The sequence below is a fragment of the Apostichopus japonicus genome, chromosome 17 (assembly GCF_037975245.1).
Source record: "Apostichopus japonicus isolate 1M-3 chromosome 17, ASM3797524v1, whole genome shotgun sequence".
Classification (NCBI taxonomy): domain Eukaryota; kingdom Metazoa; phylum Echinodermata; class Holothuroidea; order Aspidochirotida; family Stichopodidae; genus Apostichopus; species Apostichopus japonicus.
The window spans coordinates 37,014,993-37,038,852 of NC_092577.1; the positions used below are offsets into that span (position 1 = coordinate 37,014,993).

The 23,860-nt window shown below is 39.2% G+C and overlaps 1 protein-coding gene across 5 annotated transcripts in view; it reads right to left on the reverse strand.

Moving 5' to 3' along the window:
* LOC139984077 (regulating synaptic membrane exocytosis protein 2-like) overlaps positions 1-23,860 on the reverse strand; it is an 85,593-nt gene that overhangs the window by 56,315 nt on the left and 5,418 nt on the right. For 4 of the 5 annotated variants that reach the window (XM_071997760.1, XM_071997762.1, XM_071997763.1 and 1 more), the window contains exons 2-4: positions 19,845-20,049; positions 4,357-5,953; positions 138-361 (exon numbers count right to left, since the gene is read on the reverse strand). In XM_071997760.1, the coding sequence (XP_071853861.1) occupies positions 138-361; positions 4,357-5,953; positions 19,845-20,049 (2,026 nt within the window). Of the gene's footprint in view, positions 1-137; positions 362-683; positions 746-4,356; positions 5,954-19,844; positions 20,050-23,860 lie in introns of all 5 variants that reach the window. The other variant, XM_071997764.1, reaches the window with a different exon arrangement.

Consider the following 23,860-nt stretch of genomic DNA (forward strand, 5'->3'; position numbering starts at 1 on the left):
CAGAAGTATTTCCCACAAAGCTCACAAAGATAGCAAACAGAGATGGAGTGCTGACACAGATTTTCCCCCAAAAAACAAGGGTGAGGTGCAGAGCATGACGACTTGGAAAACATTTATCTCAGATTTAGATCCCTGACCTGTGTGGGTTGCATTTGATCCTCGTATAGCGTTGTGCTACTCCCTGTTTCAACGCCCGAGTCTTTCACCTGACGCTCCTCATCATCGAGTGACCGACACTGTTTTTGCCGGAGCGTAGAGCTGGGTATACTAATAATCGCAGCACTATCGCTTTCTTCCCCCTTACGTTGGGTAGGGGCAAGGTTCTGGGGGTGGGGAGAAGTGATTTCGTACTCCCCAGATCCTAGGAAGAAATACGGGAGAGAGAAAAACATCGGGAAGTAACAGATAAATGTGTTCCAAGGCAGCATGTCTTTAGACAGTAGTATAAACCTGGCAATTGTTATTTTTTTACGAAGACAGTGTGTGCAAGCTGGTTTTGGAGTTTGGATTGATTTCATTTTTCTTGGTATGGAATTGCATGGAATTGTGATCAGACAGAATTCAGCCCAGTCAGTGATATGAAAACAAAAATTGCCAGAATTTTTACTCTTGTTGTAAAAATGATCAGGAAAAAAAGGAGAAGAATTGGACAGAGGAAAATAGAGGGCAACAGACAGGCTCACCAATGAGAGAGAAGCGTGGTGGATTCTATTAGGACCACGCTCATCCCAGTTCTCTGGTTCACCTAAACGAATTAAAATGTATGCAAATGTTTATTATGAATAACCATTCTGCCTGCACCTTGAGTATTTACCTACAGTACACTCCCTACAGATACAAAGAGGATAAAAAAAAAATTAAGAAAATTAAGTGTAGAGGAAACCTTTCATTTATAACCTCCTTCGATTAGCATAGAGGATACTTCTCTGAAACAAACTGACCAATCATAAACCTGCATGTTTAAAAGCATAACTTATGTCTTGTGCAATCACACAAACACTGTACAATAATAATAACAATATCTAGTCTTACAATTCACACAAATATATATTGTAAACAGAATTGCGTCAGGCACTGTGTCAATAGTAGGAACTGGGGCAAGCTGCAGCCTGCCCCATAGGACGTTTCATCTATTGTGCTCTGCAGTTACACACTGTATTAGGCATTGCTGGTGTGCTGAGATCTCTCTTTTCTTCAATGTTGCTTCAGCCTTGCTGCAGGAAATTGTGCAGTTGCTGCAGCTTTCACTTTTGACCTGATTGCATTAGTGTAAGTTCACTTTTCAAGGTCTGTATCAGTTGTTTCAAGCAGTCAGGTTGTCTGTATCAGTTGTTTCAAGCAGTCAGGTTGTCTGCATCAGTTGTTTCAAGCAGTCAGGTTGTCTGTATCAGTTGTTTCAAGCAGTCAGTTTGTCTGCATCAGTTGTTTGAAGCAGTCAGGTTGTCTGTATCAGATATTTCAAGCAGTCAGGTTGTCTGTATCAGTTGTTTCAAGCAGTCAGGTTGTCTGTATCAGTTGTTTCAAGCAGTCAGGTTGTCTGTATCAGTTGTTTCAAGCAGTCAGGTTGTCTGTATCAGTTGTTTCAAGCAGTCAGGTTGTCTGTATCAGTTATTTCAAGCAGTCAGGTTGTCTGCATCAGTTGTTTCAAGCAGTCAGGTTGTCTGTATCAGTTGTTTCAAGCAGTCAGGTTGTCTGTATCAGTTGTTTCAAGCAGTCAGGTTGTCTGTATCAGTTGTTTCAAGCAGTCAGGTTGTCTGTATCAGTTGTTTCAAGCAGTCAGGTTGTCTGCATCAGATATTTCAAACAGTCAGGTTATCTGCATCAGTTGTTTCAAGCAGTCAGGTTGTCTGCATCAGTTGTTTCAAACAGTCAGGTTGTCTGTATCAGTTGTTTCAAGCAGTCAGGTTGTCTGTATCAGTTGTTTCAAGCAGTCAGGTTGTCTGTATCAGTTGTTTCAAGCAGTCAGGTTGTCTGCATCAGTTGTTTCAAGCAGTCAGGTTGTCTGTATCAGATATTTCAAGCAGTCAGGTTGTCTGCATCAGTTGTTTCAAGCAGTCAGGTTGTCTGCATCAGTTGTTTCAAGCAGTCAGGTTGTCTGTATCAGTTGTTTCAAGCAGTCAGGTTGTCTGTATCAGTTGTTTCAAGCAGTCAGGTTGTCTGTATCAGTTGTTTCAAGCTGTCAGGTTGTCTGTATCAGTTGTTTCAAGCTGTCAGGTTGTCTGTATCAGTTGTTTCAAGCAGTCAGGTTGTCTGTATCAGTTGTTTCAAGCAGTCAGGTTGTCTGTATCAGTTGTTTCAAGCAGTCAGGTTGTCTGTATCAGTTGTTTCAAGCACTCAGGTTGTCTGTATCAGTTGTTTCAAGCAGTCAGGTTGTCTCTATCAGTTGTTTCAAGCAGTCAGGTTGTCTCTATCAGATATTTCAAGCAGTCAGGTTGTCTGTATCAGTTGTTTCAAGCAGTCAGGTTGTCTGTATCAGTTGTTTCAAGCTGTCAGGTTGTCTGTATCAGTTGTTTCAAGCAGTCAGGTTTGTAAAATCGACATTAAAGGTAAAGACTCTAATTAAACATTTCAGTGGACAAGTTTTAGCTTTTAATTTGTCTTTATGCGAAATTGGTTTTGAGTAGGACTCTTAAAGACAACACAACCTGGTTCTAGATTATTATTTTCATGAATTCCATTCTTTTCAATTGTAGAGACAATTACAGCAGTGAATACACTGAGAAATTGGCAAGAATTCCCTGTAGCTGGTTGTCATAGTTTGTTCAATTGCGTTTAAATATTTTTTGTTTTTTTTGGCAGTCGGTTTGGTAAACTTCGGGCCTCAATGGAATATTATCTAAGCTACTGTACTCACCCTTTGGCAAGAATGACGTATGTAGTGAAATGTTACTTGGAAAAACTTATACTTCACTCCCCATTAATAATGCTCCACTTATGGTAGTTTCCCATACTCGTAGTACAAAATCAAACATAAAACAACTAACAGGCTTGGAATATATAAACCAGTGCAAACCTTGGGAAATGTTCTCTCTGTGAAATTATTAATTTAAGAGTTCTTAGAGCCAAACTTGATTCATCAATAACAGGTATATTGTTCGGGCCTGGTCAACTTACTTAAAATTGGTGAAATAAAATGCAAACCCCCTTTTCAAGTTATTCAACATCTTCACAAACTTCCTCCTAGAAATTGTAAAAATTCCAATGTTTGAATAAAAACATACTTTTCTGAATATAAGGAATTACATGGTCCACAAAACCAGAGGTCTTGGTGAGATGACCAGTGTATATTGCTACAGAGTCTAAAGCTAATTTTACTGTGTTAGCACAAGGTGTCCAATGTCCATGCTTAATTCAGCTGGGCTGACTCTCCGATTAACCTTTGCATCACAAATTAATCTTGTTGACCAACCCCAAAAATGTATTATTTTTAAATCCTCAACAGATTATTAAATGTCTGCATCTTTCAAAATTCCATGACAATAATTTTAAATCATACATGCAGGCTTTAACAATGGGTTAGTATTATGTCATATCATGATAGTAAATAAATCCTTCCCAAGTTCCCAAACTATCATCACATGAAGCAATACACCATCTGACACCAATTCTTCATTGCATCCATTTAAAATGGTTAATTCACTTACCTCATCTCATAGAGTGTGTATAGAGTGTATGCATGTACTGTACATTCAGTATCTAAAGAAACATGTACCCGAAAAAGATTAAACTGCGGACAGACATACTACATTATACTCAAGCTGGTCCACAATGTTATTTTACATTGTACAAACTCCATTTTATACTACCACTCATCATAGTTAGCAACATGCATTACATGTACTGTACGTAGGCCTCATAATAATAACGCAGATGTGTTACAACTGGCTATGATAGTACTACAGAGGTACAGTAGGGCAGAAGTACAAGATCACACGAGAATGTTCACAAGGCCTCGAACAACAGGCTGGGCTGGTGCTACCACAGACACGGCTCAGCTAATACTCAAGGATAAAATTTGCCATAGAAATTATAACCTTTTTTTCTTATCATAAAATTCAAAAGAATAAAACAAACACATTTGTAGGCTCTTGCTCGTTATCCATGAGACCTTCCTGTAATACTGGACTATGGTGTTTAGCTGAATAAAAAAAAGGTACTGTATATACAGATCATGTTAAGAATTTACCATCATGTGTTGATGTGTCGAGCTAGATTATAATGGAAAATAAACGGGCAAAGATCCACAACATGGAACCATTACTATGATACCTTTTTTTAACATCCATCCATCCAAAAAGAAGAACTCTTTAAGAATAGCTTCCAAAAATGATGGTTTTGTTTTTCTTTTTTCCTTACCTCTTTCGCTGATGCTACCGCTCTCAACTTCACCTTCATCAGCGCTGGTGTAGTCCGGAGTGGATCGTATCTCCTCCTCCGAGCTACTGAGAGAGTAGTCCCTGCGTTTCCTCATTCCCTTGGCCTTGTGTGGCTTGGGAGGAGGGGGGCGTATACACTCACTCTGGTCCGAGCTCAGCGAGTCGTTCCTGATCATGGATTCATTTTTCCTGGACTCCTGTTTATTGTTACTGTTTGAAGTGACTTTTGCAGCTGCTGTACTTGGGTCTAGGTGACGATTCAGGGTCTCGCCAGAAGGAGGAGGGGCATAGGGGTCGTGGGGTTCGCATGGGTCCTGCAAGGCATCCCCAGTGTGCCTGGTATTGACGGCCCTGTGGTTGTTACCTTGCTGTAAGGGCTGTTTATTATATTGCACTGGTTGAGTCCCGTTCTCTGCTGCGGAATGTATGTCTTTTTCGCGAGACGGGGAGATCCCACGATCCACAATTGCACGATCATATTCTCGGTGGTTTCGCCTCTCTCTGCCTTCATACTCTCGCAGGTCAGAGGGAGTCCTGGCGCCCTCTCTCCGACTGAGAGAGTCCCGACTGTTTCTTAGATTAGCATCTGGATATTGGGTACCTGCACTGTACTCAGATTGGTCGTCGAATCGCCTTTGTCGGTCCAGAGACCTCCCGCTAGATGTTCGTGAAACAGGTTGTTTTTCATATTGCCTATCTGGATCGTCCAGGTAAAATTGCTCGTCAAATTCTCTCTCCTGGTATCGCTGGCAGAACCGCTCCTCCTCGTACCTGTCCAACGGAGTAGACTCCTGCTCTGTGTATCTACGTTCCCTTTCAGGGTAACGTTCGAGCTCGACTCTGGAATGCCTACCCCGACCTGCATAGTTGCTAGATCTTTCCTGCACGGCGTATCTATCACCACTACCTGACCGATCCCTATCTGGAGGTCTGTCTCTATAGCGACCTCTTTCGCGTGACCTCTCATATTCTCTGACCGACGAGTGATATTGAGGGTCACGTTCTCCCCTCTCCCTACTATCTCTCCCTTCTCTTCCCTCGCTCCTGGGCTCACGAGAGTCCCTTCCTTCTCTTCCATCCCTACCCTCCCTACCTTCCCTACCCTCCCTTCCTTCCCTACGCTCTCGGCCCTCCCTACCATCCCGTCCCTCCCTACCCTCTCTCACTTCACCTCTTGGCTCTCTAGCCTCCCTCTGTTCTCTCGAGAGGTCATGACGGCTGCCTCTCGTGGGACTGTGATGAAGACCCTCTCGGCTCTGCGGCCGGTTTAGATTCCGATCATCTTCTGATTTTGACAGCTGCCTAGTGAGTGCCACATGAGAAGAGTTGCTTCTTGGAGGGCCCCGCCCCTGAGATTCAAATCTTTCACGATCCCGTTCCCTATCACTACCCCTCCTGCCGAGTGGTGTGCGGTCTCCTGTCCCCCCTTGCCCAGGGGTACTTGGTTGAGATCGGGACACTGCTGGTATCTGGTCCAGAGGTATCTTCTCAGGGGTTGCTTTTCCACCATGGTACCATTTACCAGTCTTGGTTAGCAATTCTTGCTTCTTTCGACAAATCTTGCAGACCCAGAGGACCTGAGAAGGAAACAGAAAATCCATGATCACCATTGTACTTCTGCTATTGTGTTGAAAGATGATCAGCATTGTACTTCTGCTATTGTGTTTGCAAGATGATCAGCATTGTACTTCTGCTTTGTGTTTGCAAGATGATCAGCATTATACTTCTGCTATTGTGTTTGGAAGATGATCAGCAATCAAAAGATGATCTGCAATTGTGTTTGGAAGATTAACAGCATTGTACTTCTGCTATTGTGTTTGGAAGATGATTAGCATTGTACTTCTGCTATTGTGTTTGCAAGATGATCAGCATTGTACTTCTGCTATTGTGTTTGCAAGATGATCAGCAATCAAAAGATGATCCGCAATTGTGTTTGGAAGATTAACAGCATTGTACTTCTGCTATTGTGTTTGCAAGATATGCAGTCAAAGGGGGGATTGATTAAACTTTGTCTTAGTTTGATGATAACAAGTAACCATTGCACTAAGGTTACAAGGAGGGCAAACTTGTAGTAAGTCTGAAGTACTCCTTCGTATACTCTAAATCGCCACTCATGGATTTCTACTGTACTCATAGATGGGGTAGTTTGGAAATCTAATACAGAATCTAGTACAAAATTAAGTATGTACTCAGTCTTGTACTCATACTGAGGGGAGGGGGTGTGTGATGGGGAGAATGGTTTGATCCATATGTACTTAGCAGGAGAATTATACTTGTACTTGTCTGCTGAGCACTGTACTCATACTGAGGGGGGGGGAGGGGGATGACAGGGGAATAGTTTTAATAATTATGCTCCTCTACTGAGCGCTGTACTTATACCGAGGGGAGGGGGAGGGTGTACTCATTTTGCAACCTACTGTAGAAATGCACAATTTTGGCCACTTGCTAAAAATTGCTTGAAAAATAATCTTCTGACTAAAATCAAGTTCTCACTGGCATTTTCCTGACTAGGAACACATATCAGTTACTGTACAAGTGTTTGAGAGCAGCCAAATAATGTTTGCTGCATTAATACGGCACTAATCTGTTTGGTAGCCTGGACATTATGCTGAGTCTTTGACTGACGAATGTTAACTGACTTACTTTTATCATGTGCTTAAGTTCTTCATGACTACAAGCAGAAAATTTATTTAAGATTGCCAACTGGTGACTTTTTCCTACTTTAGTAAATAGCCTGAATTTCGAGGCCTGTACAACTCAATAGGGAGTTGCCGAAAACTAGCTATGTCCAGATATATATAACTGAGGTACGGTACAAAATGGCAGGACATCACTGGACTCTTTATCTCTGTCACATATTAAGTTCTCCACCTTCTTGGTCCTAGCAATCAAATTACCACTCTTCGAGGACCGTCCTTCTTCTAACACTTTCATTCACAGAACTAGTTCACACTGCCATCCTGCCAGAAAGAACCAGTTTATTGTCTGCAGAGTTTGTTAACCACTCCTACGACGAACACTGCTTGCATGTGAGCAATTGCTAACGCAGCAACTCATTAAGTTAACTCCTCACTGGCATATTCCAACGACACAGACCAACTTGGTTTGAATGTACTTAACATAATCCCAGTGATTAACTAATATGTATGTGTTCAACTCACATGTATGTGTTCAACTCACATGTATATGTTCAACTCACATGTATGTATGTGTTCAACTCACATGTATGTATGTGTTCAACTCACATGTATGTATGTGTTCAACTCACATGTATGTATGTGTTCAACTCACATGTATGTATGTGTTCAACTCACATGTATGTGTTCAACTCACATGTATGTGTTCAACTCACATGTATGTGTTCAACTCACATGTATGTGTTCAACTCACATGTATGTGTTCATGGTGGTAAGGTACAGAACTGAAATGTGCTCTATATATCAGATCTCTTTATTGTTCTATTTATTTAAATGTTACTGACATTACTGTATACATGTGAATGTGGTTCAATATTTAACAAATATTGCAGAGCACCCTGAAAATACAAACCATACATACCCTGGATATGAAGACTGACATTATTATTATTATTATTCCAATTAGTGCTCTATGTACTATTAAACATTGAATATCAAAACAACACAAATTAGCCTGTAAAGGAGTACAAATCATGTACAAAAGATAGTGAGCATGACTTTGGATCTTACCAGTGTATTTATCGACACATTTTTCTTTCCAAAGAAGGACCGACAGGGGAACTGGTAAAAGTGAACAAATTTCTGCACAGTCATACAAGGGAATACAAATTATCTGCATTGATTTCTGTACATGCTCATGTACACAACATTAACATAAAACTGCTGCCTGAACTGGACAATTTAATATACTGTATGCATATCGTCTATAGGGCTTGCTTACATACATGTAACAACAGGAAGAAGAACAGTGACCTGTAACTAAGGAGGGTCATTTGGAGACAGTGCAAGAATGTTACCAGTTAAACATAGGGGGCATTGTGGTCAAGTGGTTAAGGCAGTGGACTTGTGATCTAAGTATTGCAGGTTCGAGTCTTGGCCAGATCATTGCGTTGTGTCCTTCGGCAAGACACTTTATCTCCATTGCCTCTCTTCACCCAGAGATTATAAAAGGGGTCTTGCGAGGTAACTTTTATATATTTGTGTGGGCGGGTTTGTGGCTGCACCCTATGGGAAGTCCCCCGGGGGACATGTAGAGTTGGTGCACTGTGTTGCCCCAGGAGAGATTGTTTGAATTGTGCACACTTTGGTGTGTTGGTGTGACAAGTTACCAATGACCAGGGATTAAGTTATAAAGTCATGTGAGGGGTTTTGGCCTTGAACAAGACTGCAAACCTTCAACTTCAAATATCGATCAGATTATGTATAATATGGCCTGTATGTATGAAAGGTATTAAAGAGAATAATGAGGTATATCAGTTCTGTTTTCTGGCTTTATGCACTTAAATTTATATGCAAATACTTGAAAAGTATATTTAGGTCACAGACTTTAAAATCAAACTCAAAACTGTAACCTATTATTGAAGTTTAGAACTATTACCTATAAATTGTTTTATTCACTGCTTTTCACACTATATGTAAAGTACTGCAAATTATTAACATCAACTCTAGTTTTTCAACATACTACTCTGAAATTGAAGTGCAAGTGGGCCCCTTCACTTCAATCTACATAAGAATCAGAAAAATGAATGGAACCGTAGCAAAGTCCTGTTGTCTGCAGATTCACACTAATCAAATGGCAAACAAAGCATGCTTGAGTTCTTCAGTTCCCAACGCCCTGATCAATTGTGTAAATTGAAAACTATTTTTTGACCTGACATGTCTGATATGTAAACCTTCAGCTAAACTAGATCAATTTTATCATACATCATCTCCTTAACTACAGTGTGTGAGATCTGATAATTCATAAATTTACTCTTTCCCATCATTACTGAATGTACAGTACAGTAAGTATTAATCATTAAAATGGCAAAGAGAAACTTGATATATACTGGTCAGCTGTACTCAGGTGTACTTATCTACAGTGTAGATAAATAAACTGTAGACAAGTCCAGTATTACAGTGTATAGTTACAGTACTACTCTACATACAGTAATGTAGTATGCATGCTTGACCATCAAGATTCATTTGAAAACATTTTGGGGGATTGCGAATGGTACCCAAGTATTATACAATGGAACCTTGATCACCCAATGTAACAGAGAGAATAAAAAAATGTAGTATAATCAAGGGCTTCCACCAGCCTTAGTGCTTGACTATCAATTGTAATGGAATATAGAGCGAGTTATCAGTACTGTAGTATATTACACTTTGTCATGTAATGGAATATAGAGTGAGTAATAAGTATTGTGCAGTGTAAATATTTTGTTATGTAATGGATTATAGGGCGAGTTATCAGTATTGTACAGTGTATTATACTTTGTCATGTAATGGAATATAGAGTAATAAGTATTGTACAATGTATTATACTTTGTTATGTAATGGAATATAGAGTGAGTAATAAGTATTGTGCAGTGTAAATATTTTGTTATGTAATGGATTATAGGGCGAGTTATCAGTATTGTACAGTGTATTATACTTTGTCATGTAATGGAATATAGAGTAATAAGTATTGTACAATGTATTATACTTTGTTATGTAATGGAATATAGAGTGAGTAATAAGTATTGTGCAGTGTAAATATTTTGTTATGTAATGGAATATAGAGTAAGTTATCAGTATTGTACAGTGTATTATACTTTGTTATGTAATGGAATATAGAGTGAGTAATAAGTATTGTACAGTGTAAATACTTTGTCATGTCATGTAATGGATTATAGAGTGAGTAATAAGTATTTTACAGTGAAATATACTTTGTTATGTAATGGAATATAGAGTAAGTTATCAGTATTGTACAGTGTAATATACTTTGTCATGTCATGTAATGGACTATAGAGCGAGTTATCAGTACTGTACAGTGTGTTATACATTGTCATGTAATGGAATATACTGAGTGAGTTATAAGTATTGTACAGTGTATATTTCTGCTTCTGTATTTTCATTCGTCTTTTTCAAATGTAGAGACGGCAGGAAATTCACTAATTTAGTTCATCTCAAACCTAAAGTTACAGTAACTTAACACTGGTCACATAACAGCAGCATTAAATTTTGCATAGTATAATTTTTTTTGTTCTCCTTTAGTAAATTGATGCAACAAGATCAAACCTAGTTCATATGAGTATTGATCCCATTACCTTTACATTAATACTATGATAAACCACCACCAGGAACAAAATGAACAGAGGGCACACTGTCATATCTGTTAAAGTTAGCTTCACAAAACTTGTTGGGCACTATGAGTTTTGGTAGCATGACAGCACCATGAGTTGAAAGCTAGTAGTATACAAGTTTGTATATTATTAGGTTAGTAGCTACATGTATTATGACTGGTATTTTTCAGAGGACTCTCCCCCAAACGTCCAGTCATGCAGCTTAGGTAGATAGAGAAGTGCAGGTAAAGAGGCGAGACAGGCAAGTATTGTTGCTCGTAAATCCTCCTGTCCCTTCCTCTATGCTCCAGCTCTGTAACCATTGAAATACACCACCCCCTCCTGTCCCTTCCTCTATGCTCCAGCTCTGTAACCATTGAAATACACCACCCCCTCCTGTCCCTTCCTCTATGCTCCAGCTCTGTAACCATTGAAATACACCACCCCCTCCTGTCCCTTCCTCTATGCTCCAGCTCTGTAACCATTGAAATACACCACCCCCTCCTGTCCCTTCCTCTATGCTCCAGCTCTGTAACCATTGAAATACACCACCCCCTCCTGTCCCTTCCTCTATGCTCCAGCTCTGTAACCATTGAAATACACCACCCCCTCGTTCCTTAAAGGCCTGAACATTTAAGTTTCTGGAGTTCGGTATGGTTGATTACTGTATACTGTATTCAAGAGACATTTCTCTTTACCACTAATTCTGCACATACAGTAAAACTAAATTGCACATCTATAATATATACTGTATTGACAACTGCAGTGCACACAATATTTTAATGAAATTACAAAAGTTTTCCCTGCCACAGTATCTTAAAGGAAGGTGGCATTTGGCAATCATGTTTCTAGTTGATTGAGCATATTCAGCTTGCTCCTCTGCCGGTGATATTGAAAACTATTACACAAACACCGTAACTTGTGAACTGTGGCGAGCAACACCGTCCAAGTCTCTCACAAAATGAAGCTCACTCCACCAAACGTTGACGCAAGCCGGCTCGGTGCATCGTCAACCTCATCAACTTGCCAAATACTGGCATTTTGTTGCTCCGGCAACCGATCTCTGTCTACCAGCCTCTAAGCAGGCAGTTGCATGGGAAAGCAGTCAGCGATGACGTCAGAGGACGTCCAATTCATCGTCGTCGATGATGATGATGATGACTAGAGGTTCCGAGGCGTTGTGGAGGAATGTTATGTTTGATCTGTATATATAGTTTAGTCAATGAACAAGTAACTGAGTGCATGCCTGTGTGTGTGTGTGTGCGTGCGTGTGTGTGTGTGTGTAACAATTGTACCATGAAGGCACAAGTGCAGAGCAGTACACTAGCGTGTCAGCTGGTTTACAGAACACTGCAGGGATGAATGTGCAGTGCATGAGGGTTATTTGTGGTAGCATGTAATATCAGGAATGCGGCGGCATAAGATGAAAGTCGTACAATGGGGAAGGTTCACAACCCTCCCCCCCCCAAAAAAGAAAAAAGGCCAATGTTTCAAGTCAAATATTATGTAAAATAATATTATCCTAGCCAAAGGAGAGCAAAAATTTCAGCAGTCTTTGCCAGATCTGTTGTATACAGTAAAGATGCTTTTCTGTAATGTGCTGTACTACACTGCACTATGCTGTACTATACTACTGTATACTAAACTGTGCTGTACTATACTATACTAAACTGTACTATACTATACTAAACTGTACTATTCTAAACTTTACTATACTATACTAAACTTTTCTATCCTATACTAAACTGTACTGTACTATACTAAACTGTACTGTACTATACTAAACTGTACTGTACTAAACTGTACTGTACTAAACTGTACTGTACTAAACTGTACTAGTGTTCGACCGATAATCGGTTAGATTATCAGACAATCGGTAAATAATCGGCAGTGACAAAATCCATTGCGCTACCTATTATTTGGAACCAATTATTACGTTCCACTTAAAGGATTGTATTTTTCTGCGCTTTTGAATCACCACAACCACAACGGGAGGAGAATGTAGATCATTCGATTCAACGCTATTCATAGCCGGGGAAGGTGCGCTAATCTACCATGTTACAGTATCGAAAGTCCCTCACGCAAGTTTGTACTCATGCTGTTCGATATACGATCCAGTTTTGGCAGTTAACATCATACAGTATACCGGCGATACGCTTAGGGGGACGACGTAATTATTTTTTTTCACTTCGCTTCTTGCATCTAACAAAACCTCCAGTTAACAGTTTTAAAGATTGATAAGAAAGATTCATTTTTTGGAGTAAATAAAAACCAAATCAATATACTTTTGAACCACTTTGGCCATTTCACAGTAGGTGAAAACTGGAAAGTGAAAACGATACAATTAGGCTTTGTTCATTGTGACTTCTACGTACATTAGGCTAGTCTGGCTAGAGAATGGTTCAGCTTCAAAACTGTTCAGTTTGAAAATGTGCCCAAGATTTTACAAATGCCATAAAATGAAGAAATCAAGGCGCCAAATTTTCCTTAAAATGTTTGGCAACAGTCCTCAGTTCTACTGCATTACAGTATTTTGTGATTAGGCAAACACTCTTACGCATATTTTTGCGAAAAACCTGAAGCAACTTTTTTTCCCTGACCGCATGTACCATACTTGCTAAAATAACCCCTTTGCAGTAACTAAACTCCTTAACCGCCACCAAATAAAGCTAGTCTGATTTCCATCGACACGCGCGACAAAGTCAATGGGACTTTAGTGTGTGATTTCTCCCACATGTAGTTAAGTCAATGGAGAAGCACCATTGACTTACTGTGTATGATCGTTTGAAACAAAAGTTCGATCAGAAGTTTTCCCTCGCAGATGGTAATCATTGAAAACTTCGTGATTGTTTTATTTTTCATAATAAAATAAAACTGTTTGCAAAATGCTTATCCACTAAAGAGCCTGTTTAAGAATATGAGTAAAATTAAGTTGGCCTGACGTTTCGATCCAGCTAGGACCGAAATATCAGGCCAACTTACTTTTACACATTATTTTCATATCAGATTATATATTTCGATATCAGCTAACGAAATAACAAATATTTTATTTCTGTGCGATATTCTTTTCATTTTATTTACGTTGGAGTTGCAACTCTGATAATGGTTATATTACCAGTTTTAAAAGCTGTCCCTAACTTCTTTTTTTTTCATTTCATAGCCAATGGCTACTATTTTTCCCCTTCTGTAGTCTGTACAGCACTGTCATTAACTGTGTTGTGGCGGGATTGCAATATCGCGACTCCTCGTTATAAATGTACAGCGCCCCATGTATGTATCAAGTGTTCTTTATTTGCTCCATTTATCTTTACCGTTTTAAGTCGTTCATTAACATCTTTGATTGTATTCGCCTAGAAGTTAGAAATCATGCATAACACAATATCATATATAGTCCAGTTCCACGAAAATGATGAAATAATCGGTAATTGGCTCGATTGTCACAGGAACTAATCGGTACTTGGTAAAGCCGATTATCATATAATCGGTCCAACACTTAACTGTACTATACTAAACTGTACTGTACTATACTGAACTGTACTATACTAAACTATACTGTACTATACTGAACTGTACTATACTAAACTGACTATACTAAACTGTACTACACTATACTAAAATGTACTGTACTATACTAAACTGTACTGTACTATACTAAACTGTACTACTGTACACTATACTAAACTCTATTGTACTATACTAAACTGTACTACTGTACACTATACTAAACTCTACTGTACACTATACTAAACTGTACTACACTATACTAAAATGTACTGTACTGTACTATACTAAACTGTACTGTACTATACTAAACTGTACTACACTATACTAAACTCTACTGTACTATACTATACTAAACTGTACTACACTATACTAAAATGTACAGTACTGTACTGTACTATACTGAACTGTACTACACTATTAGAGACTCTACTGTACTATACTAAACTGTAATAGACACTATACTAAAATGTACTGTACTATACTAAACTGTACTACAATATACTAAAATGTACTGTACTATACTAAACTGTACTACAATATACTAAAATGTACTGTACTATACTAAACTGTATTGTACTATACTAAACTGTACTGTCGATAATAAAGTATACTTCATTCTGTAATTTAAAGGAAAACCAAACCCAGCTGATGAGTGCTCTAGTGATGTTGATATCTAGATGTATTGTAGTATACAGTATTTGTCATGAACAAATTCCCAAAGCAGTTAAGAAATGTTTTCGGGCAATAATTAAGATTACATCACAAATGCATTAAATCCACAAAATGTCACAGATTCCACCAGACTTTGCTCTTGGTGACCTGTTATGACCTTTGATTAAGTAAAAACAATAGGGCTCTTGTAATCACTAAGATGAATACATACAGTACAAAACATGATTCATCCAAGCTATACTATTAAAGAATACACTTCCTGTTTTCAAAGTTTTCACATGTTGGCCTCAAGTGATTATTGATCTCCAGTTCTCCACCTCTACAATAGGATGGTGGTACCCAGCAAGTTGGATCTACAACCCAAATATGAATGAAATCTTGTGATAGCTACTTAAGGAGCTGATATGCACACACACACTCGAGTATACAACAACATCATGAACGCATGTATACATATCGGGCAGTTACTTTACGATGCTTGAGCGACTACAAATGTTTATGGATTTATGGATTACAACTTACACGTCGGGTGGCTTCCAATTTAACATTTTAACTCAAATTTGGAATCTTCTCAATTTAGAAAGTCATTCCAGAATGGAAAACCATAGTTTGCTCTTGAATGAAAAACCCACCTTACTGTGACCTGGCCGGGTATCGTACCCAGAACCTCCCAATTGCTAAGCCTCAATGCTTCCAATGCCACCGCCTTTATCCACTCTGCCAAAGCAAGGGTTAACATACACTATATTGTTCCTATAAATGCCAGTACTACAAATAAAATAGAAACTTTATGGAATCACTGGTTGATTTGTTCATAAATTATGGAACATTTGCTTTGTGACAATGGTCCTCTTGTTCTCTCCCTTCTTTGTGAGCTAGCTGGCATTAGACATGATCTGTAAATTTGCAAACAAAAGCAAGGTTTCCTCATTAACTTTGAACTGGCAGCAACAGTGTTGAAAGCTGGCAGTTGTATGTCACCCCTAGCAACATAACTGCCAACGCATAGATACATGCATCCAGTATCTTTTACAGACTTTGTAAATTACATAACTTTGAATGGCTTGAAATGCAGCATACATACATCCTTTGTCTACTCAACATTTTGTAAAAATTTAACTATTTAAACTGTATTAATACAAAGCCATTGCAAAATCATTCAGCAACAATCCCTATATAGCAATTTCTTTGCACAGGGAGAGTGGGGGAGGGGGAGGGGTACCTTGTCAGAAGCCACATTGCCTTGTTTCACCAGGGATCAGATCTTATTCAATTCCCTCTGGAAAAGAGCAAAACATTCTCTGGCTAGAATGTGATTAAAACCAGTGACCTCGCTGACACAAGCCCAAAGTATAGGCTTTTTGATACCTCCAATGTACTGTAACCAATGAACAACAGCATACTTAAAATCAGTCTTATCAAATGAGTCTAGTACCAACCAATGGGTTGCCATATATACATCTGCATAGAGAACTTACTGTACAAGTTCAAAGTGTATAAATGAGAGACTGCTTATTGTTTTCAGCATGATTTTGCATTCTGTTTTTCAATTAATCTCTTCCTTCCAACTACCAATTTCATTAAAATGTCATGTCTCTTTGCTTTACTGCCTTATCAAATTCTCCGTAATGAGATGTTTCCTATGAGATTCCGTGTAATTAATTCTTAAAAGCCACAATGACTTCCGATCCCTCGGTCTCGTGCAGCCTTCTTAAAGGTTCCTGTATGCCTCCAGATCAAACAGAAAATTGCGTTGTTGCAACTTTATGGACGCAAAGCCGCTTAATTTCGTTTTGAGGTAATGATTTCACAGGCCTACCAAAAATCAATAAAGGAAAGAGACTCCCAAGGCTTGGGACATGCATTCCACCTCATTTTGAAGCTTTAAAGGACATCTAGCAAAACTGCGCGAGCTCTGTGAGATGTAAGAGCAGGCTACGAGGCTTGCAATGACGTTGAGAGTCGGTTCTTCCATGCCCAGCTTTGATCTAGTGTACTGATTGTACTGTATTACAGCAGAGACAGTACAATGAGTACTGTACTTGGCATACATGTATACAGTACAGCTGAATATACATGGATAGGGCTGGATTTAACTTAATGTGCCAATAAACACTTTAAACTGGCTTATATTACTCATAAGAAGATTTCAATTCATAACAAGTTACATCCTTTTAAAGTTGTACTAAATGAGAGGGTCTGATGGGCAAGGAATTAATTATTCCATTTGTTTCTCATTAATTTGTTACTGCTCAGACAGTTTCTAATTTTAAGTAAAAATTTATACTCATACATACATGTACCAATGGGATTTTAACTAAAAATCCAACTCTATAACTTATTTACATCTGAAACAAAGATCAGTTCTGAAGTCAGCCAACAGAGAGAGGGTATGAGATCCAATATTTAGGCTTGGGAACTCTGATTTCTTGATAGAATTCATATGAGAATACTTTATGAATAACTGTGGACAAGATATCAAGTATGAGTAAAATTAAGTTGGCCTGACGTTTCGATCCTAGCAGGATCTTCTTCAAAGGCTAAATGACAAGTAACAGTAACAGAAGGGACAAAAAAACGCACAGAAATACAGACAGGTTAATGAGCATTGTAAACACAAAGAGAGAGATGTAAGGGGATTAGTAGATAAGGGATGGAGAGAAGAAAGAAAGAAACCAACAGGAAGAATGAGGTAGGAGATAAACAGTGGAGGGACAAAGAGAGGATTAAGGGAAGGGGGTAGGGAATAAACGAACTTGCAAAATTGTGAGTGGGACCACGGATTGAAAGTCGGCAATAACACGGATCGCAAAGTCAGTAATTACAAAGTCCTGTATTGTGGTTCGATTCATCCAACATGGCAGCATACAGAAACATGTTACTACAAGCCGAAGCTAAAGTGAATTAACCAGATCACACTGTATCCAAAGTCTATGCATGCAAAGTTCTTCAATACCACCCTCATTATCTTTTGGAAACATTTCATACTGTAGTGTTGATTCTATACTGTACTATGCTTCAATACACTAGTACTCAGTGTTAGCAGTATGGATATATCCTGTATCAGGTTGAAGGAACTGTTCATACTGTAGTGTTGATTCTATACTGTACAATGTATTCATGTCAAGCTTCAATACACTAGTACTCAGTGTTAGCAGTATGGATATATCCTGTATCAGGTTGAAGGAACACTTCATACTGTAGTGTTGATTCTATACTGTACAATGTATTCATGTCAAGCTCAATACACTAGTACTCAGTGTTAGCAGTATGGATATATCCTGTATCAGGTTGAAGGAACACTTCATACTGTAGTGTTGATTCTATACTGTACTATGCTTCAATACACTAGTACTCAGTGTTAGCAGTATGGATATATCCTGTATCAGGTTGAAGGAACTGTTCATACTGTCAGAACAAGTGCTTTGAAGCATGATATATAGGAAGATGGTATAGAGTAGTATTAGCATTAGAAACTCGTTGAATGGCTGATATCTGCACGGCAGTCATGCACACTAACTGTATTGCTGCTGCTAACAAGTGTTGTAAAGTAGTCTGTGTTAACAGCAACCGGTTGAAACCATTCCACTTCCAACCACAATAGCACAGGCCTAGTAAACTACCAAACCTTACCGTCAGTAGAGCAAACAGGTTGAAACCATTCCACTTCCAACCGCAATAGCACAGGCCTAGTAAACTACCAAACCTTACCGTCAGTAGAGCAAACAGGTTGAAACCATTCCACTTCCAACCACAATAGCACAGGCCTAGTAAACTACCAAACCTTACCGTCAGTTGTCTGGATAAATACTTACCTGTGTCCTTGCAACAAATGCGATCCATTCTACCATGTCTAGAAACACAGAGTAACCTTTAAGCACATTGTATACTCTTCTAGTGACCAGCCAGCCTACTGGCTTGTACACAAAATACTTTGGAAGGGCTTGGTTTCATGAGGAGGGAGAGAGACCAGTCACTAGAAATATATACTACTGTGCTAGGTTACCCAGATTCAAGTAGTGTGAGTGTGCATTTGTAAGTGAGGAGTGAAGTAAATACAGATATACTCATACAAAGATTATGGGACTGGAACAAGCTGAAGGTCTACTTACTTTTATCTATCCCAAATCAAAAGAACTCCCTCTCAAAGCACCATTCGCCCAAACTATGCTCTCCCGTACCCTACTTTGCATTATAATATGCTACACTAGACCGTGCTAAATTTGGAATCTTGCACAGTACACAGTCTTAATATGATGTGAGTAACACTCAATGTAACAACATTAAATTTGAGAAACAGCTTCTAACTTTGCTTGCTTGTCAAGACAATACATGTTTCTAACTCCAACAAAATTTCATTTATTGCAGTACTGTACTGCAGGTGTGTTTTATCTGATCAATGGAAGATATTACCACCACCCACCAGACCTTCTGCCTTGCATGGTTACTCATGGAAGATACCAAACAGATGGCTTTGTGCTCTCTAGTGCTATGACTACCAGATGTATTATTTAAAGTCAAAGCCATCATCTCTATCATCATGCCTGGACTATAATGTGTGTAGGCTGACAAAAATTTAATTAATGCATGACAGTACTGGTAAGATCCTGAAACCAAGTCAGGTCTGTAGAATATCTCAATTCCATAGTTTGGAATATGAGGTCTGGCTTCACTACATTGTCCGCATTTGAAGAGAGAGGAGAATAAGAGAGGAAGGAAGAGTGGGAGGTGAAGGGGGTGAAGGGGGTGGGGGAAGGGGAAATATTCCATGCATGCAGAATTATCATCTTTTGTCTTTTCTCCTCTTCTAACAGGTTCTGGAACATCCTAACGGTGCAGAGAACTTAAATGATAACATACTACGTACGGTGGAGAAGAAATTTGCTGTAAAGATACTAATGCCAATGATGCTGTTTTCCTCCATATTGTATAGTAGAGATATATACAGACACAATGATGTACTTACAGTAATGCACACCCAATATCAAATCTCATAGTAAGTGAATTACCTTGCTAGATCGTAGCGTCACCCTTCCTCCACATCGGGCACAGGATTTCTTGCCACAGTAGCTACACGAGTGACCAACGCCATCAGCAAACTTTGTTTTGTGGCATATTTCACAAATAGCACCATTCTGTGAGGTCACCTGCCGAGTTTCATCGTGCTTTGCCTTGACTGTCTGCTCGTCTTTTGTAATTTCCTCCTTGAGAGCTCTGGTGGAAAAGAAAATCATGAAGACATGAAGACAACTGCACGGTTTATATCTAAGAAATCAACCGTAGAAATGAAGACAACTGCACGGTTTATATCTAAGAAATCAACCACACATGAAGACAACTGCACGGTTTATATCTAAGAAATCAACCATAGAAATGAAGACAACTGCACGGTTTATATCTAAGAAATCAACCATAGAAATGAAGACAACTGCACGGTTTATATCTAAGAAATCAACCATAGAAATGAAGACAACTGCACGGTTTATATCTAAGAAATCAACCATAGAAATGAAGACAACTGCACGGTTTATATCTAAGAAATCAACCATAGAAATGAAGACAACTGCAGGGTTTATATCTAAGAAATCAACAACACATGAAGACAACTGCACGGTTTATATCTAAGAAATCAACAACACATGAAGACAACTGCAAGGTTTATATCTAAGAAATCAACCATAGAAATGAAGACAACTGCACGGTTTATATCTAAGAAATCAACCATAGAAATGAAGACAACTGCAGGGTTTATATCTAAGAAATCAACCATAGAAATGAAGACAACTGCAGGGTTTATATCTAAGAAATCAACAACACATGAAGACAACTGCACGGTTTATATCTAAGAAATCAACAACACATGAAGACAACTGCACGGTTTATATCTAAGAAATCAACAACACATGAAGACAACTGCACGGTTTATATCTAAGAAATCAACCATAGAAATGAAGACAACTGCAGGGTTTATATCTAAGAAATCAACAACACATGAAGACAACTGCACGGTTTATATCTAAGAAATCAACCATAGAAATGAAGACAACTGCACGGTTTATATCTAAGAAATCAACCATAGAAATGAAGACAACTGCACGGTTTATATCTAAGAAATCAACAACACATGACGACAACTGCACGGTTTATATCTAAGAAATCAACAACACATGAAGACAACTGCACGGTTTATATCTAAGAAATCAACCATAGAAATGAAGACAACTGCACGGTTTATATCTAAGAAATCAACCACACATGAAGACAACTGCACGGTTTATATCTAAGAAATCAACAACACATGAAGACAACTGCACGGTTTATATCTAAGAAATCAACCATAGAAATGAAGACAACTGCACGGTTTATATCTAAGAAATCAACAACACATGAAGACAACTGCACGGTTTATATGATCTAAGAAATCAACAACACATGAAGACAACTGCACGGTTTATATCTAAGAAATCAACCATAGAAATGAAGACAACTGCACGGTTTATATCTAAGAAATCAACCATAGAAATTCAAAAACTTGCTGGTTTCACTCCTGTCTTTAGATATATACGCTCACATGAAAACTCAGCCTACTATAACTATAATTTCAGGGTAATTTGCAATCCAACTATGATCTAATTGGCTAAGAAAATAGACCACAATTAAACAAGTTGCCCGTTCATGAAGTTGACTAGTCAGTAGAATAATATATGTCATGAACAGGAAGAAACAAAACAAACATCTGGACACCATGTTCAAGTTCAATTCAGTTTAAGTTAAATGTGTAAATAACAAGGATGGAACAAGTATCAATACAATAGAATGTGGTGGAGAACTGATGAAACTACAGTAGATCCTTAGACAAGCATGAAGCAGCTTCCTTTTACATATGTACATGCCTAGTAGATTGCTGTACAAAGCAAGGTGATACATGTACAAACTTAGGTCTGTAGACAAGCAGCTTCCTTTTACATATGTACATGCCTAGTAGATTGCTGCACATACTGTAGCAAGGTGATACATGTACAAACTTACACCTGTAGACAAGCAGCTTCCCTTAACATATGTACATGCCTAGTAGATTGCTGTACAAAGCAAGGTGATGTAAACCCTTACATAGGCCTTGACTATGTCACAGATTCCTTTATCCTGAGGTAAGGCAGCAATTACAACTTCAAAAGTAAGGAAATACACAATTTACAATAAGGCATTCCTTAAAGGACACAATTAGGGATCTAGAATAGATAACTGTCACAAACAACTCCCCCCTCCCCTCCCTGCCCCCAAGCTTCCCACCTCATCCCAGCCAGGGGACACAAACCCAATCATCTTTTGGTCTATGTGATAGAAATAATTGTCACAAACAAGCCCTCTCACCCACCACTTCCCACCTCATACCAGCCAGACACAAACCCAATCAACGTAATTGGTCAATGTGATAGAGAGTTCTGTCAAAAATGACTCCTCTCCAAGCCCCCTCCCCCCCCCACTTCGCACCTCATACCAGCCAGAGAAACAAACCCAATCATCATTATTAGTCTGTGATAGAGATAACTGTCACAAACTCCTCACCCTCCACCCCCCCAACCCCCACACTTCCTATCTCATACCAGCCAGAGAAACAAACCCAATCATCATAATTGGTCTGTGATAGAGATAACTGTCACAAACTCCTCACCCCCCAACCCCCCCCCCAACCCCCACACTTCCTATCTCATACCAGCCAGAGAAACAAACCCAATCATCATTATTAGTCTGTGATAGAGATAACTGTCACAAACTCCTCACCCTCCAACCCCCCCCAACCCCCACACTTCCTATCTCATACCAGCCAGAGAAACAAACCCAATCATCATTATTAGTCTGTGATAGAGATAACTGTCACAAACTCCTCACCCTCCAACCCCCCCCCAACCCCCACACTTCCTATCTCATACCAGCCAGAGAAACAAACCCAATCATCATAATTGGTCTGTGATAGAGATAACTGTCACAAACTCCTCACCCTCCAACCCCCCCCAACCCCCACACTTCCTATCTCATACCAGCCAGAGACACAAACCCAATCATCATAATTGGTCTGTGATAGAGATAACTGTCACAAACTCCTCACCCTCCAACCCCCCCCCCCAACCCCCATACTTCCTTTCTCATACCAGCCAGAGAAACAAATCCAATCATCATAATTGGTCTGTGATAGAGATAAGTGTCACAAACTCCTCACCCTCCAACCCCCCCCCCCAACCCCCACACTTCCTTTCTCATACCAGCCAGAGAAACAAACCCAATCATCATTATTAGTCTGTGATAGAGATAAGTGTCACAAACTCCTCACCCTCCAACCCCCCCAACCCCCATACTTCCTTTTTCATACCAGCCAGAGAAACAAACCCAATCATCATAATTGGTCTGTGATAGAGATAAGTGTCACAAACTCCTCACCCTCCAACCCCCCCAACCCCCACACTTCCTTTCTCATACCAGCCAGAGAAACAAACCCAATCATCATTATTAGTCTGTGATAGAGATAAGTGTCACAAACTCCTGCCCCCCCCCCCTAAATCCATTTGGGAGATATCACACAGGTTTAGTATAACCTCTAAACACACAAGCTAGGTTGAACACTTGATCAAGTCTAAATATGACATCATCAAGCCACATGTGCTTTGATCCCCCCCTTCCTCCCCGCCCCCCTCATTTACTACTTGGCAATGTTTATTTTCTGTGATGTAGATCTCTGCTTTGTACTGAACACTCCTCGAATACAGACCACTATAGAATATATTCAAGTAATCCTAAAGTAAAATTATTCTCAACTCAACAGTCCAGATAATCCAATTCTACAAAACCCTTCAATTATCAGATCCAGGCCTCGAAAGTTAAACCACTGTCTGTACGTTAAATAGCTAACTAATATGCCAGTCAATTTTGCGGTTTGCCAGTAGACAGTTAAAACTGGCAATTTTCTGCCAGTAGATATTAAGAACTGAAACTTGCTGAGGATCAAGGAATCGGCATGATTTCGGTACCT